This window comes from Tachyglossus aculeatus, chromosome 20, assembly GCF_015852505.1.
Source record: "Tachyglossus aculeatus isolate mTacAcu1 chromosome 20, mTacAcu1.pri, whole genome shotgun sequence".
NCBI lineage: Eukaryota > Metazoa > Chordata > Mammalia > Monotremata > Tachyglossidae > Tachyglossus > Tachyglossus aculeatus.
The window spans coordinates 32,121,612-32,138,195 of NC_052085.1; the positions used below are offsets into that span (position 1 = coordinate 32,121,612).

A 16,584-nucleotide genomic window follows, 5' to 3' on the forward strand; every position below is an offset into this window, starting at 1 on the left:
TCCCGCTGGCACACGGCCGTCTGTTCGCACAACTCAGACGGGGGGTTGTAGGCCGGTTGGCACGGCCCGGGTGGCGCAGTCAGAAACGGCACCCGGACTTGGGCAGGCCGCCGAACTTCCTGGAAATTAATGGGGTGTCCACAAGGCCTGCTGGCAGACGGCGGCAGGGAACACGATCACCAGATCCCCGCTGCAGTCGTGGGCAATACCTTAGCCCTGTACCTTCCTGGCACAGGGCTCTCCAACAGTGTCACCTAGGGAGGGGACCCTCCCTTCCGCGGTCCGGGATGGAGAGAAGCGGCATCTCGGAGGGCGGGGGAAAGAAAAACGCAACACCAATGCGTCCTCACAATTGTTGCGGCCGTCTGGTCGGAGTTCCTCTAGTCGGGATTTATTCCTACAATACCAACAGTAAAATCACAGTTTAAAAAAAGGCAGCACAAAAATGAGGAGTCGGCGGATGGGGTCGGCACCGAAACGGCGGGCGGGTTTTGCCGATCACGTAGGGGCGGCGTGGCAGACCGGCCGGCCGAAAACGCTTGCTTACAGTGAAATCTATACAAAACCGTTAAAAACTCGTTTTTTATATACATACTGTTTTAAAAAAGAAGAGTACAGTCCTCCCTTAGTCAACCTGGTAAAACCGTCTCGGCCCGCGGGCTCCCCGCCAGGAGAATCGCCATCGCGGGAACCCAAATACACCAAACTGACCGGGTCCCGGCGGGGAGTTTCGGTCCATCCTGGCAGGTAGGAAGGGGAAGAGGGCCGTTCCTGGGCCTGGGCCGAAGGCAACTGGCAACACCCAAAGGGAGAGGCGTGGTTTTCTCTTGGCCTAGTTTGATCCTGGGCTTCCTTTGGGCCCAGCCCCCGCCACGCCCTGGGCGGGCTTCCCCAGGGGCTGGCCTGGGGCCCGGGCACGTGCCCAAAGCTGCCCTCCGATGAACGGAACCACAGATACCGCCCTGAGGTTTGCGGCACCGGGAATGCTTCCGAGATGAGGTTAGCGCGTGGGGCGGGATGCCGGAAGGTGCAACCCAAGCCCCTCGGTGAGCGCTTGCCGAGTGACCTGTTCCCGGCATTCTCTCCTCCCGCCTCCCCGGGGCCCCGCTAGTCCCCGAGTCCCATTCTTCCTGGTGCTCCGCTCCAAGCTAAGAGCCAGCCTCTGCCCCACCACTGGGAGCCACAGACTTCCATTCTCGGTCTTCCTTTCCGAGGAGTTTTCGTTCCGGGGACTCCGGCGGAGAGAGGTGGGCCGCTGGATCCGGCCCCGAGGCAGCCACCCACAAAGGACACTGGGCCTCGGGCCGTTGGGAGATTGGAATTTTGCCCCCCTTTTCCTTTTTTTATTAAAAAAAAAAAAAGTACATTCCACTTCACGAGTCTAAAAAATGCCGCTGCAGCTGCTGCAGCTGCATCCTATTGAAGTACCCTGCTGTGTCAGGGCCCGCGGGGGTCTAAGCGTGCAAAGTGCTCAATACAAAGGACCCCTCGGGGGCTGCCCCGGGCGGACCCCGGCCCCGGCCGACGGCCGGTCTGAAAGTGCACTCCAGCGCCCAGCGCCTGGCGCCCGGCCCGCTAGGGCCTCTCGGCCGAGTTCTGCAAGGGGCTGGCCTCCATTCCCTCCTCCGCGCTGCTGTCCACATCCTGCTCCAGCACCGCTTCGTCCTCGTCCAGCTGCTGGCTGGTGAAGTTGTTGAGCTCCAGAAAACCGCTGGGCTCCACCAGCACGTTGGAGCTGGAATGGCAAGGGATGGCGTACTGGGGGATGGTCTGAAAGAGGGCACAAGACGCGTTTCAGTGGGCACGGGGCCTAGGGAGCCCCTGGGCCACCCCCTGCTAGCCTAGAACGGATGAAGCCTGCTCTTCCAGTCCAGAAACCGAGCTAAAGCAAAAAAAGTCCCGGGGGGTGGGAGAGGTCAATCCTGGAGATGCGGTTGGTAAGCCTTCCCAGACTGAGCCCCCCCTTTTCCTCCCCTCCTCCTCCCCTCCCCATCGCCCCTACTCCCTCCCTCTGTTCTCTCTTCCAGCCCCACGGCACTTGGGCATATATGTACATATTTATTATTATTCCATTTATTTTATTAATGATGTGTATATACCTATAATTCTATTTATATTGACGCTAGTGATGCCTGTCTACTTGTTTTTTGTTGTCTCCCTCCCTCCTTTTAGACAGTGAGCCCGTTGTTGGGTAGGGACTGCCCCTGTGTTGCCGAATCGAACTTTCCAAGCGCCTAGTACGGTGCACTGCACACGGTAAGTGCGCTCGATAAATATGACTGAATGAATGAATGAACGAACGGGCCCACAGCAGCCAGGGTCTGAAAAGCAGAGCCCGTCGGTGCTGCCGCTGCAGAAGCGGGACACCCCAGGAGTGGGTCACCCCAAGACGGACTGGGGCCGATTAGTCAATGGGGAGGGACAAAATGGCAGCAGTGGAAGAACACAAGAAAGTAGCGCCCTGCTACCCAAAGGAAAACGATGAGGATTGTTGAACAGGAGAACATCTCCATCGAGATATTCCCCACCACAAGGCCCCAGCTCTGTCGAAATGGCACCGACTCACAATCCTTCCTTGGCCCAGGTCTGATCAAACTTCGCTGTCATCACTAAGGAAGCACTTCTTCCTTAACACACAAGTGCACACGCACAAACACCCCCCCTCCCCGTGCCTCCACACTCAGGTACACACAATCCTAGTTCGTTACAGGGCAATCTCCCGCCAGAGGAACGGCGCACATTTCATTTTCACCGTTTTATCTGGAGGTACCCCAAGAGGCTTGGAAGCAGTGTGTGTAGGGGGGTGGGGGGGTTGCTCTTGGGGAGAGAAGGGGGCAGAAGAGACGCTGGGAACATGTAGGAACATTGTGCTGGGACCTCAGAGGGAGCCTCCCATCTCAAAAGGAAAATGTCCCAACCGAGCCAGGGTCAGTCCCTCCCGCCGGTGTGTGTTGTCTCATTGGGCCTGACAATACTTCCCAGCGATGCCAATCCCTCTGTCAAACTCTCTGTGCTGCTCCTGCCCCAGGCTCAGAACCAAGGCCGAATGGATCTATTTATCCATTCCAATTATTATTTATCCAATAATCATATAAATACGATTGATTGATTGATTTAGCAGAGAGGATCTACAGAAAACAAGGGCCAGACCCCAGCTGTCTCTTCCTGGCTCTGACCCGCATTTGCCACAAAGACTCGGGCCATCGCAGAGCTTAGAGGAACAGAGATCTGGCCCACAGCTGCCTTGGGTGGGGTGGGGGGTGGTCACCACTGTAAAGTGCTCTGATCTTCTGGAAATTTAAGCCCCCAACTTCAGGACCAACTTCTTCTCCCCCCGCCCCCCGCCACACCCTCATCCCTACACACACTTCATGAGCATTTAAACTAATGGATTAGAGCATTCGTTAAGCACTTACTATATGCCAAGCCCTGCGCTGACTGCTAGGATAGACCCAAGTTAAATTATAAATTTTTTCTTTATATCTGTTGCCCCCTCTAAACAGTACACCTGTTGTGGGCAGGGACACATCTACCAACTCTGCTGAACTGTTCTCTCCCAGGTGCTCAGTACAGTGGTCTGCCCACATTAAGCGCTCGATAAATACTACCGATGATGATGAAGATAGGTCAACTAACTCAACACACCTGCTTAGAAACCAGAACCGTCTCCCTGCAGCAGCCAGGGCTGAGGCAGGCCGGGCTTCCCTAGGGGCCACCGCCCCGGCCGTCTCCGCCCGCCTACCTGGATGATGATCTCGGCGGGGCTCTCGTCAGCTGCGTTCTGGCCGAGGCTCTGAATGCGGATGAACTGGCTGGCGGCTGCCGGGCCCTGGGGGTCCGCTTTCCGCGGCGGCGGCGGCGGCGGGTGGGGGGGGCCCCAGGGCCGGCGGGCTGGGACAGGTCTCGCTACATTGCTGCTGTTGGGGAGTGGGAGGTGCCGCTCCTCCTCCCCCCGCCGCCCGGCTGGAGGACGAGGACTGTGCGTCGACGGCAGGCGGACCCGGCGCTCCGGCCTTGGGCGGGGCCTCCGCTACCGGGGACTCTACGTTTGGGTCAATCTGGGCCTCCAGCATGGACATTTTCAAAATGTCCGACACCGCGGTCTTCTCAGACGCCTGCACGAGGAACACGCCGGGGCCCGGAGCGGGCGGCTTGGGCCCGCAACTGCCACCTGCTACCTTTGTAACGGTGGGCGGCTGCGGCCCCTCAAATGTGATCTTTGTAACGGAGGATCCTTGGGCTCTGAGGGGCGGCTCCACCTGAAAATCAAATGTGGGTTGTGTGGGTTACGGCTGGCTCGCGAGCAAAGCCCTCCTCAGCAATGTCACCCAGACCGGAGGGCGACTTACACAAGCTGGAGCCGCCCGGCAGGAGGGCAATTGGGGGCTACCCTGGCGGCGGGCACTTGACCGGGGGTGGGAGTGGGGGTCTGCCACGCAGCCCCATTTTCAGCGTGGCTCAGTGGAAAGAGCCCGTTGGGAGTCAGAGGTCGTGGGTTCTCATCCCGCCTCTGCCACCTGTATGACCTTGGGCAAGTCACTTCACTTCTCTGCGCCTCAGTTACCTCATCTGTAAAATGGGGACGAAGACTGTGGGCCCCACGTGGGACACCCTGATTACCTCGTATCATCCCCCAGAGCTTAGAATGGTGCTTGGCACAGAGAAGCGGCGTAGCTCAGTGGGAAGAGCACGGGCTTTGGAGTCAGAGGTCATGGGTTCAAACCCCGGCTCTGCCAATTGTCAGCCATGTGACTTTGGGCAAGTCACAACTTCTCTGGGCCTCAGTTACCTCATCAGTAAAAGGGGGATTAAGACTGTGAGCCCCCTGAGGGACAACCTGATCACCCTGTAACCTCCCCAGTGCTTAGAACAGTGCTTTGCACATAGTAAGTGCTTAATAAATGCCATTATTATTATTATGGTATATATGTATATATACTATATGTAGTATACTATATGTATATATAGTATATATATGTGTGTATATATACTATATGTAGTATACTATATGTATATATAGTATATGTATATATGTATATATACTATATGTAGTATATACATAAACATATATACATATAGTATATGTATATATGTTTGTACATATTTATTACTCTATTTATTTATTTATTTATCTTACTTGTACATATCTATCCTATTTATTTTATTTTGTTGGTATGTTTGGTTTTGCTCTCTGTCTCCCCCTTCTAGACTGTGAGCCCGCTGCTGGGTAGGGACTGTCTCTATGTGTTGCCGACTTGTACTTCCCAAGCGCTCAGTACAGTGCTCTGCACATAGTAAGAGCTCAATAAATACGATCGATTGATTGACTGATTGATTGTAAGCGCTAATACCAACATTATTATTATTTTCCTTGGGAATTTACACCTCCTTGGGGTGTTGGCGCCCCCTGCTGTGATTGCAAGGGAGCTTCAGCCACTGCTTTCAGAGGGCGGCCGGCAAATTTTTCTCCCTTGGCTTTGAAACACTCATCTCCAGAGTCAGTGGCTTTCCTTTTTAGGTTTTGGTTTGGTTTCGTTTTGTTTCTGGTCTCCCATACACGAGACTGCTCTTCCGCTCTGGCACACCGGAGGCAAACTGAACGAGAGGGTGACGTAAACCACAAAGGAGGATGCCAGTGGCGCTCCTGAGGAGACTGCGGGGTACTTGGCTCTTAAGGCCACAGAGAATAAAGGTAATGGGCCTGGAAATCAATAACATTTTATACCTAAAAATAAATAAAAATAAAAAAATGAAACTCATTAGGGCCCCAGACTCCATACCCTACCACTTAGTGCTAAAGTTGGTTCATTGGGCACCGCCCGGAAAGTCCGGCTCTAAGAGCTGCCCTAGTCCTCATCCTTTCTCAGGCTGCGAATGTGGGGGAGGACTGAGGCTCTTTCCCTTTTCTTGGGTGGAGATTTCCTTAACTAGAGCAGGTTGGCCACTCGGCTGCCTTTTCATTCACTTGGCTCACAAGCTGGCCCCCAGTACACTCGCTTTCAGTTCCCCGGGTGGCCGGTTGCCCCCGGATACCCCCCCTCCCTGGGGAAAGACCAGCCGTGCCCGCTGACCCCCTGCCTCGTCCAAAGGACCGGCGGCGCCCGGCGACGTCTTCCTTCCCCAGGGATGGTCCGGCCGTCCCCAGCGACAACCTTCCACCTCCGGCTGGTTCGGCCGGACGCGGGGTCAACGTTTCGACAAGGCCCTCGATCCCCGCCGGTGCCAACGAGTCCGGTTGCCCCCACATCCGCGGAAGGACCTCGGGGAATCTCCCAGCCCAGGGCGAGGGGTAGAGACGGCGTTACCTGGCTGGCCGGCTGTTTCTCCGCAGCGGCAGAGAGCTGGGGGAGGCTCGTTGGGGGCTGGGGCTGCACGTAGACTTTCTGTTGGGTTGGGGCCTGCTGGAGCTTGGGCAGCTGCTGCGTGGTTTTCACAGCAAGCACCTGCACCACAGTCTGCTGGGGCTGGGACAGCAGAGGCGGGAGCGGCCTCTCCTTGGCCAACATGTGGGGCGGCGGGGGCAGCGAGGGCGGCCCGTCCGGCTTGGGGAGGGCCGGCTCCGGAGGGAGAGGGCTGAGTTTCTGGTGGCGGATCGACAGCTGGGGCATCTGCGGGAGTTTGTGCGGGAGGGACTGGGCCTGCAGGTGGAGCGTCTGCTTCTGTTTCGCCTGGAAGCACTGCAGTGTCTTCACCTGCAGCTGAGGCTGCTCCAGCTTGGGCAGGTCGGGGGTCGGGGTCAGAGCCGACTTGTAGAACAGGCCGGTCTGGGGGTCCAGCGCATCCATCTCTTCCACCTCGCCCTCCTCGGTGCCCAGCTCCTCGCTGTGCTTGGAGAACGCCGTGTGGCTGCTCAACGCCTACGGGACGGAGAGGGACAGGGGAACGAGGGACGATGATGCCGCTGAACGGCCTCCGGGCCCGGGCCGCGGGCGCCGATGCCAACCGGCACTCCTGGAACTCGGAGAGAAAGGAGGCCCCCGGACTTGCCCTAAGTCGCCCCCTCCTCCCATTCCCATGCTCGCTGCCAAAGCCCATCTCTCTGACAAGCCCTGCAATCGACGACTGAGTGTCCTGGCAAAGAAGGCCCAGGATAAAGTGTGGCAGTGGCCAGGCGAGTCCCTGACCCCGGCCTGCTCTCACCCTGACAGGGGGCCATCCCAAGGGCAAGCTGTCGGGATGGTCCATTTACCAGAACAGAGCTGCAAAGAGAATTAGCTACCGATTCCACAGTAGAGTTACCGCGAGGGTCAGAAACTCCCAGCTCCAAGCCTCTAAGGAGGGCTTACTATCGAGTGCTGATTTTAAAGCCCCCGGGAGGTTCCGAAATGCTGCCTTCACAGGTCAGTGAGGATCACCTACTGAACTCCCGGGCAGAGGCAGAAATATTGGACGTTCTTTTGTGGGAGATTTGGCTTCCACCCGTCCCTCCAATTCACCAGGCACCCATAAGATCCCCACCCTCCTGCTGGTCACTAGATACCATATTGACCAGATCCCTTGACTCCTGTCAGGCAAACCTGCCCATCAACCAACCTCCCTTTTCACAGGCTCTCCCCTCTCTCCCAGCTGGAATGTTGACCCATCCTGCTTTCCTAAAACCTGCTCCTCCCCTCCCTGAAAGCTCCAGTAAAAGTGTCTCCTTCTTCCGGAAAGCCTTCCCTGGTTGGCCCCCTCACCTCCGGCCCCGTGCTCACACTAGGTACCCGCTACCCGTGTGGGAGAGCTGTCCGGGACCAGCTGTGACGACACCCCGGGGGCCCAGACAGAATGGCTCTTCTGCCACAAGCTGGCCAGGAGGAAAAGATGCTCTCCCCGACTCCCTTACCCCTTAAAAGTCCTTCCTCCCCCACACAGGCCCTGGGGGAGGCTTTCTCTCTCTCTGGGGCTAGGCTGCAGAGCTACAAGTGGTTTGGTGTTCTAAGAGGGGATGCTGAGATAGGCTCTGTACCTCTAAGTTTCATGCTCCCAGGATACACCCTTTTGTTCATATTACTACTACTAATTGTGGCATTGGTAAATACTTACTATGTGCTCAGCATTGTACTAGGCGCTGGTTTACATTCAAAACAATTAAACTGTTAGGTCCTCGTGGGCAGGGAATGAATTGGTACCACAGTGTACCCTCCCAAGTGCTTAGTAGAGTGCTCTGCACATAGTGAACACTGGATAAATGCCACGGATTGATAATCAGATCAGACAGAGATCAGACATCTGGGATTCTCCTTCAGATCAAAAGAGTAGGGACCATGATTGTCTCCTCCTCCTCTTCCAGTTCTCCTGCAACCCAGCGTGAGGGGGAAGCTCCCAAGAAGCTGGGGGGCGGGGGGCTCATCCGGGGTGGCCAAGCTCTCCCAGAGGGCTCAGAGCGGCGGCGACGAATCCTTCCTCTCGCTTCCAACATTTCCCATTTCAACTGCTCCAAAGTCCCTCTCACTCCAACTGTCCTAGCCGCCCCCACCCCTGAAGGCACACACCCAACCCTGCATTTCCGCCCTCAGCACACGGGCGGGCGGGGGGGTCACGGGACAGGAGGGGCGGAGGACAGCGGGTACAACCTGCTGCATGATGTGGGTGATGGCACCGGTGGAAGACGCCGGGATGGACTTGACCACCACCGAGGTCTGCGTGGCTGTCTGTGACTGAGCCACGTGCTGGAGCAGGGTCCGCTGGGTCTGGGATGACTGCTGCTGGGGCTGGGACCGATGGCTGACTGAAAGGAAGACAGGGCGACACGAGGTCAACGCGAGGTCACGGGCATTCCTCCAGAAGTCACCTTGACAGCTCAGGTCACCGACGGCTTCGAAAACACACATCGGGGGACTCTTCAGAGCAGCAAGCCCCTCGGGGTTACCCTGGAGAGACTCTGAGAGTCTGTTCTCCTCCTCTTCCGCTTGGCCAAGGTACGATGGACCTTGTTAACTGGGCAGTTTCTCCAACCGCCCACAGGACCACATTTATCCATGTCTTAATTCGGTCTATAGCCAAAGAGGCTGATCAGTCCCTTATGGCGTGAAGAGACCTGCTCCTTAAACCCCAATCTCCTCTTCCTCCTCACTGAGATCCAGGCAGAGTGGAGGTCCCTGGAAATCCCGGCATTGGGAACAATGCCTGGTTGGGGGGGGTGGGGGTCTCCAGAGATGCCTGGTGGCCCAGGAGGCCAGGCCCCCTCTGCTCTTCTGTCTCCTTCCAGATGGCACAGCTGGCTAAAACTCACCGCCCCACCCTCAAGCTCCTCGGCTGCACACATCTGGGCCCCAGTGGTTTTCCCAACAGCACCATCCCTCCGCTCCGGTCCGCAAGTTCCCCACGGTGAGTTCTCTGGGGGAGGGCAGTGCTCCAGAAACACAAAAGAAGCGCAAGTATGCAGGACTCGGGTCCTTCTCACTCCACCTGTCTCTGCCCCCTGCCCTGCCAGCCCCAGTACCCCCGTTATGCCCGAGTGGAGGGTTGGGAGGGGAGGTGGGGGAGAGCGGTTTCCACCACCCCGAGACTGGCTTCAAAGTACGCTGGGTCCCCCGGGCCAGACTGGCCGGTCAATAAATGTCCCTGCACCGGGGGCACCCTGACCTCTTCCCTGAGCTGGGCCCCTCCCAGTGGGCTGGGAGCCAGGCCTGGCTGCGGGTCGCTGCCGCCCACTGGTCCTAATCCTCCATGTCCTGGGCCTGGGCCAGAGAATTCCTCTCTCCGGGAATCTGCATCCTTCACATTCCTGGAGGCTTAGGTCTGCTCCCTTAATCCTCACGGAAGAAAACGATCCCGCTTAGCTCTTTAAATCTTCCCTCATCCGTCATCCGCCTCGTCCCTCAATTATCCGCGGCACTCTCCTCTGATCTCTGGCCAGTTTGGATCCATCTCTTGGCTAATGAAGTGTCCAGAACAGAAAGCAGGATTCCAGGTGCCTCTCGCGAGCGCGGGAGAGTAAGCCTCCTTCCCCTTCCGGATCTGGGCCCCGCACGCTCCGACCAAACCCCCGCGGACCCTCGAGCTGCCCGGGGCCTTTGGACAAACTGCTGACTTGCTCTCCCCTCTCGCCCCCTTCCACTTAGGGCTGCCTGTCCCTTTCCAGACCGCTTCCTGCTGGAGGGCTGGGCCACTGTGAGCGGAGAGAGCCTGACATAATGTTGATCGCAGGCCACCTTGATCTCAACGCTAGTCCCAGGGGGACGGGGGCGGTCAGGGAAAACCTCCTGGGGAGGGGAAGCGGTCTTCTCTGCCTTGCCCTTGGGCAAGCGGGGCCCAAGTAGCCCCTGTGAGCCCCACTCATCCCCCTGCGCTCCGCCCCAGGACACTTACCGGTGGTGATGTACTCAGCCACCAGCTCTGACTCCACCACGGCAATCGAAGGGTTCTCGGGAGAACGCCGCTTGTCTTGGGCCATCTGAATGGGAACGGCCATTTGGCTTAAGTCAATGGTGGGCTGCCTTGGCTTCGATTCCAACTTTTCTTTTACTGTCGAAAACATTGGGGGGGAGGGAAATTCACCTTTGGTGCAACGGATTGGAGAGAAGGCTCCCTTGGCAAGCCTGGCCTCTAGGGACCCAGGCACCGGGCCGCCAGGGCTCCGGACCCTGGGGCTCATGGTGGGCGTTGGCCCTTGACCAGCAAGAGGAGTTTGAGCACGTGCCCTCCCAAGGAGCAGCCCGGGTGGAGTGGTGGGGGGGAGTGGGAGGTGAGGGGAGCAAAGTGAGGGGAGACAGTGAGGGAAGAGGGAAGAACAATGCGCTTCGGGGAGTGACACAGAACAACAGGGTAGGGAAAGTCAGACAGGAACCTGAGGCAGAGGAGAAAGGGGTCGAGACCAGAGAGTTGTACACTACGTGCACAAGGAGGAAATGACAGGAACAACTTGGAAAAAGCAGAGGGATGTCGGGGACAAGAAGAAAACCCGGAAGAAAAGGGGGGCCGGTGGGGAGAGGAAAAGGAAATTCCCCCTTTAATACATCAGAAAGTACTGAATATTAGTCTGGCAGATTGCGCTCCCGCCTCGGAACAAAAATACCCAAGGGATGCCTGCTTCCTGGCCCCTGAAAAGGATGTTTAGGGCTAGGAGGGAACAAGGGGCGGGCGAACAAGCAGGCAGAAAGGGAGCGTCCTCTCGCCCTCTGCCAGGTCCACTACACAGCCCTTCACCTCCTCTCCCTCAAACCACCTTCCACCCTCCCAGCTCCACAGAGTTGATCCATCTGGCCCCTCCCCGACCTCATCAATACGTTTTCTGGCAGTCCACCCTGCACTGTTCTGTCGTTTCTTGCTTTGCTCCTGCCAGGTGATTTGGGGACACTACGGGTACAGCGGGTTGGCCCCGCCCGCCTCACTGCACTGTGAGCCCCTAGAGGGAAACCTCCTCTGTAACTCCCTACAGCCACCCAATTCAGTGTCCTACCCACAGATGGAGGTCCACTAATACAGTGGTGGGGCCCCGGATTTCCCTGTGCTCTTCGCCATCCACCCCCTCCTTCTCCTTCCCCTCCTCCTCCTCATCCTTCTCTCTGTCTCGGATCTGCATAGATCAGCTCTGTGGTTGGAGGCAGGGGTGGGGCTGAACGGACACCCAGGGCTGGAGCCGGGAATGAGCCAGGGTCGCTGGGAAAGGAGCCAGACCTAAGCCAGGCAAGGTGCCCAGAAACTCACTGGGCCAGCAGAAGGGCCAAGACCAGGGCCGGCGGTGGGGCTTTGCTGCCGTTCTGGCCGTAGGACCCACACTGCAGAGGGGACCGGTACCGAACAGGGGCATACATCCCTCAACTGCCACCCAGGGCTTGCCACGTGGCTACGGGCAGGCGGAGGCCGAGTCTGGGGCCGAGGGAAGATCTAAAGGTGGGGAGAAGGAACGGAAGATGACGGGAGGAGGGCGAGGAGAGGAAGACCTGCCTAACTGCCCAGACCGCAGCGGGGACAGAAGCCTGGACTGGGGAAGCTGAGAGACCCCGGGAGTAGCCAGGAGGAAAACAAAAGTGGCCGCTCGGAGTGATCCGGCACCGCCGCCTGGAGTTCGTGGTCCCACGGACTCTCACCTGTCGTCTGTTGGAGCTCCAGCAGAGCTTTGATGGTCGAGGTGGCCGACTGGGGCTCGCTGGACACGTCCTGATAAATGATCGTCGGGCTCGCCTCCATGGCGATCTCATGCTCGGCCCAGTCCTGGCGCCGGGAAGCAATGACGTGAACCACCGGCTGGGAATCTGCGGCATCAATGGCGAAAAGTACAAAGGAATGAAAGAGTAAGTTTCTCCAAAAAGAAAGCTAGGACGACCCTCCAGGTTTTCTCCTCCAATTGTATTAAGTTTGGTGTCTTTCCCGCCCCAACGCCCTTTGGGGAGCCCACAAACACCGTGGCTTGAATGGTTGATCCGGAGACGTCGCCTGGCGCACAGAAAAGCTTGTGCGCACGCACACACGCACCCGCCGAAGAGACCAGAAAGTCTGCCCGAACACAGCAGGATTTAGTCCCACCTGGCAGCTCGTATTTCTGAAACCCACAAAGTTGCTGGCAGGAGAAAAAGACTTCCACAGCTACAATTATTACGCACAATGGGGCCTGCAAAATGTAACTGGAGGTCTCTTGTTCAACTCTCTCTCTCTCTCTCTACCGCTCTCCTCTCTGAGCCTGAGATGCCATTTATTCTCCCCCAGCTCCTCCCGGATCTCAGACTTCACCCACCATACCACGCTCTGATGCCGACTCCGGTTCAGCGGCCCCCGACCTGTCACTATCCCTTTGCACCGGATCCTGTTTCTGAAGGGCCGCTTAGCCGGCTCCAACCATCTCCCGGCTGTCCGGCACCTGAGGGGTGAGGGGGCAGGAGGCGGACAGCCAAACCCCGAGGGCACCCAGGCGCTGGTGGCCCAGACAGGCAGTCGAGAACCCCTGCTGAGACCCTGAGTGATGACTCCCCAAGCAGCTGAGGTGGCCGGGCAGTGGAGAGGAGGGGAGGCCCTCAGCCACCCTAAGAGCCAGCAACGCTTTAGAGGGTTCAAAATTCTCCATCCCCTGGGGGCAGAACGGGCCTTGCCCGTGGCTACTTGGTGGGTCGACGAGGGCGCCGAGAGGCATGACGCGCCGGGCGGAAAAGGAGCGGTTGGTACCTTGGGAGCTCTGGGAGGATTCGGTGGAGGAGGAGCTGCTCTCCGTGTAGCTCTGAGGCTCTTCCTTCAGTTCCTGGATGGACGAGATCCCGGCTTCGGCTGCCCGGGACGCCTGCTGCAGTGTTTCCGTCACCAGCTGCCGCGTCTGCTCGCTGACCACCGTGGCCTGGAACGTCACCGGCTTGGGCTTGATCAGGACCTGGAGGAGAGGTGAGACCTGCTCCAGGACCGAAGCGCCGGCTTCAGGAGTGCACCTGGAGCCAGGACGCCACGGTGCTCGGGGCTCACCCTTGGCCAATGCCGTCGATGGACCGACCCATCTGGCCCACGTCCCTTTGAGGGTGGGGGCGTGCATGCGTGACCCAGGTTTTCCGTCGCTCCGGAGAAATGGCCAGTAACCCCCTTCACCAGCAGCCAAGCCGTGGGCACGTACTCGGCTATGACAGCGGAGAGCCCTTGAAAGCAGGCGGAAGGGGAGAGGGTGGCTTGAAGGAAGCGCCAGGAGCTCCTGGACTCCAGACAGAAGGCAGGCCTGTCCCCCCCCCAATGCATTTTCCCCATCATCTGCATCTCCTGCCTTGGACACAGATGCCACTGGAGGAATAAACACATCAGGACCAAACCACAGGCGGCGGCGAGTAAAGGCAGAGAAACAAGGAACAGATGCCTCAGATATGCTGGACATTATTTTGGAGGGGGAGGGATGGCTGCCGGTGAGTCGCAGAGGGCACTTTGGGGGTCTGAAGGAGGGGCTCGGCCCTCAAATCTTAGCACGGTAAAAGCACAGAAGCCACGGCAGGGGGAGAGGGGAGAGGGTGGCAGCAAGGTTAGGACTGAGAGTGGAGGAGTGGTCCCGACCGTCCCTGTAGCAGTGGGCAAAGGGGCCAGAGCTGGGGCAAGGAGAGAGGTGAAAGGCGTTAGGAGCTCCCTGATTGCGAATCCCCCCGCCAGAGCCAGGAGAGGCCCCCCGGGTCTCCTTTATTCCAGGGACCCCACCCTTGGAGGGAAGCCCACCCCCTGGCCTGTGCTACCCTTTCACCTCACCTCTCAGGAGAGGCTCCAGACCCCACTAGAAAGGGGCAACTAGGGTGGGATCAGCCGTTCTGGCCACACCCAGAGGAAGAGGAGGAAGAGGACATCCCATCTTCTATTTCCACCCTAACCGCACCGACCTTTCCTCTCCTCCCCACCCCTCAACCCCTCCTGCCATCGCCAGCTCCCACCCTCCCACTCAGTATGCCACGGTTACTTCCAGTTGGCGCCTCAGAATACGGATTAAATTTGCTCCCCTATATGGCAGACCTTCTCTGTCCCTAACAGAACATTCATCAGTCCTCAGGACCCCCGGGATGAGCCCGTCAGGGAGTGGCCCAGGCGAATCCTTGACAAGAGCGATGTTACTGTTTGAAAGGCAAACCCCAACACCCCCAGGAGAGTGGAAGTGGGTGCTCTGGGCCCTCCGTGGCTGGAAGCCTTCCCGGCTCCTTTCGAGTTACGGACTCTGGAATGAACGATCCACGCCTTTTGGATTCCACAGGTGGGACCCTAACCAGGCCAAGGGAGGTGAAGAGAGGAAAGAAGCAGTGTTGTCAAGCGGAAAGAGCACAGGCCTGAGAGTCAAAGGACCTGAGTTCTAATCCCGGCTCCACCACAACAGTGTGACCTTGGGCAAGTCACCTCACTTCTCTGCACCCCAGTTCCCTGATCAGTAAAATGGGCCCCACGTGGGACAGGGACTTGATTAGTTTGCATCAACCCCAGTATTTAGTACGGTGCCTGGCACGTAATAAGTACGTTTTGGGTTGTTGTTTTTTTAAAAAAGGGGGATGAGTGGTGGACACAGTCCCGGGGCCCATCTCTCCGGGGGTCGGTCCCGCACGGGAGTGTACCTGGGTCTTTCCCTGCTGGCCATAGACGATCTTGGTGGGGATGATTTTGGTGGCCGGCTGGACGGCGGAGCCGATGCCTTTCGGCTGGGTGACGATCATCTTGGTGATGGGCCTGGTGGCAGTGATGATGGCCGGTTTGGCCCCGGCCGGCACTGCTTGGATGGTCTTCTCCCCCTGGAGGGATGAGGGAGGCAGCGTCGGTGCTCAGGACGGCCCTGGCCTCAGCCCGGAGGCCCCACTGACCCCACCGCAGAACGTCGACACCCCACGCGGTCGGGTGGGGGGTCCTCCTGGCGCCGCTCCACCCTCCGCCGCCGGGCCCTACGCCGAACTCCCACTTACCCCCGCGTTTAAGAGCGTCGTGACCACATTTTTGCCCGGCAGACCTTGAATGGTGGCTCCTTTCCCCGTCGTCTTCTGCACAACGATCACGTTGGGCTTGGACGTCATTGGGATTGTGGTGATTTTGGTCGTGGTCCCTTGGGAGAGGAGGAAGAGGGGGCAGGCCGGTTAAACGACGTGTGGACGCGGAAGGGTTAGAGAGAAGGGAAGAGGAAGACTGCCCCGAGGCAGGGCTGTGGACTCTGGCCGTGAGGATGGACCAGCCCTGCCTGTACGGTGCGAGCCGCCTGGGACCGACAGCCCCACCCAGCCGGTCCCCCAGAGTCAGAGCCCCAGGTCAGTGCAGAAGTACTAAGCGCTTAGTACAGTGCTCTGCACATAGTAAGCGCTCAATAAATACGATTGATGATGATGACGATGCAGAACAGAGCTGGGAGCCTGCGCCCCAGAAGGTCGGCTAAAGTCAACGATCGTTCTTTGTTCTAACCATTCGCCCCCATCCGATTTCCCCTCATTTCCCTCCCTTGCCCTGAAAAGAGCCCAAATGAGCAACTTCAGGCAAGGAGCCCTCTGCAAGAGCGGCCCTTCTTTCTTCCCAACACCCAGAGCCATCGCCCAGGAGCGGCACCCCTGGTTCTCAAAGCTAGGCGTCCTCCCCGGAGATGGGCCTAACCCCGCCGGGCCAGCCAACCACCAATGTCCTGAGGTCCTCACACCCGGAGGCCTTCCCCGACAGGGCCACTGCCGGCGTCCCCTCTAGTTGAAAGAAACAGAGAATGACAGGATTGGGGCAGACCCCTGGCACCACGGGATTTCGGAGCGGCTGAAGTAATTGCCGAACAAACGTGGATCCTCAATTAGACCTAGTGGAAACAGCTTGAGCCTGGTGGTCAGAAGACCTGGATTGTAATCCCGGCTCTGCCACTCGCCTTGGGCAAGCCACTTAACTTCTCCATGCCTCCATTTCCTCGCCTGTAAAAGGGAAATACAATATCCGTTCCCCCTCCTACTTAGACCATGAGCCCCAAGTGGGGCAGGGACTGTGTCCAACCTAAAAAACTTTTATCTACCCCAGCGCTTAATGCAGTGCTCAACACAGAGTAAACACCTACCAAAGAACACGGTTATTATCATCACCTGTCTCTATATGTTGCCAGTTTGTACTTCCCAAGCGCTTAGTACAGTGCTCTGCACATAGTAAGCGCTCAATAAATACGATTGATGATGATGATGATGATCACCTACAGCCGAAGCTTCCTTTCAGCTGAAG

The 16,584-nt window shown here is 58.0% G+C and overlaps 1 protein-coding gene across 1 annotated transcript in view; it reads right to left on the reverse strand.

The window, feature by feature from the left end:
* Positions 1-356: 356 nt before the first annotated feature.
* Positions 357-16,584, reverse strand: part of EMSY (EMSY transcriptional repressor, BRCA2 interacting) — a 38,050-nt gene continuing 21,822 nt past the window's right edge. The window contains 10 exon segments of the mRNA XM_038762063.1: positions 357-1,770; positions 3,743-3,847; positions 3,849-4,259; positions 6,306-6,857; positions 8,556-8,710; positions 10,294-10,449; positions 12,015-12,179; positions 13,084-13,282; positions 14,973-15,146; positions 15,315-15,451. Coding sequence (XP_038617991.1) covers positions 1,576-1,770; positions 3,743-3,847; positions 3,849-4,259; positions 6,306-6,857; positions 8,556-8,710; positions 10,294-10,449; positions 12,015-12,179; positions 13,084-13,282; positions 14,973-15,146; positions 15,315-15,451 — 2,249 coding nt within the window. The 3' untranslated portion in view covers positions 357-1,575.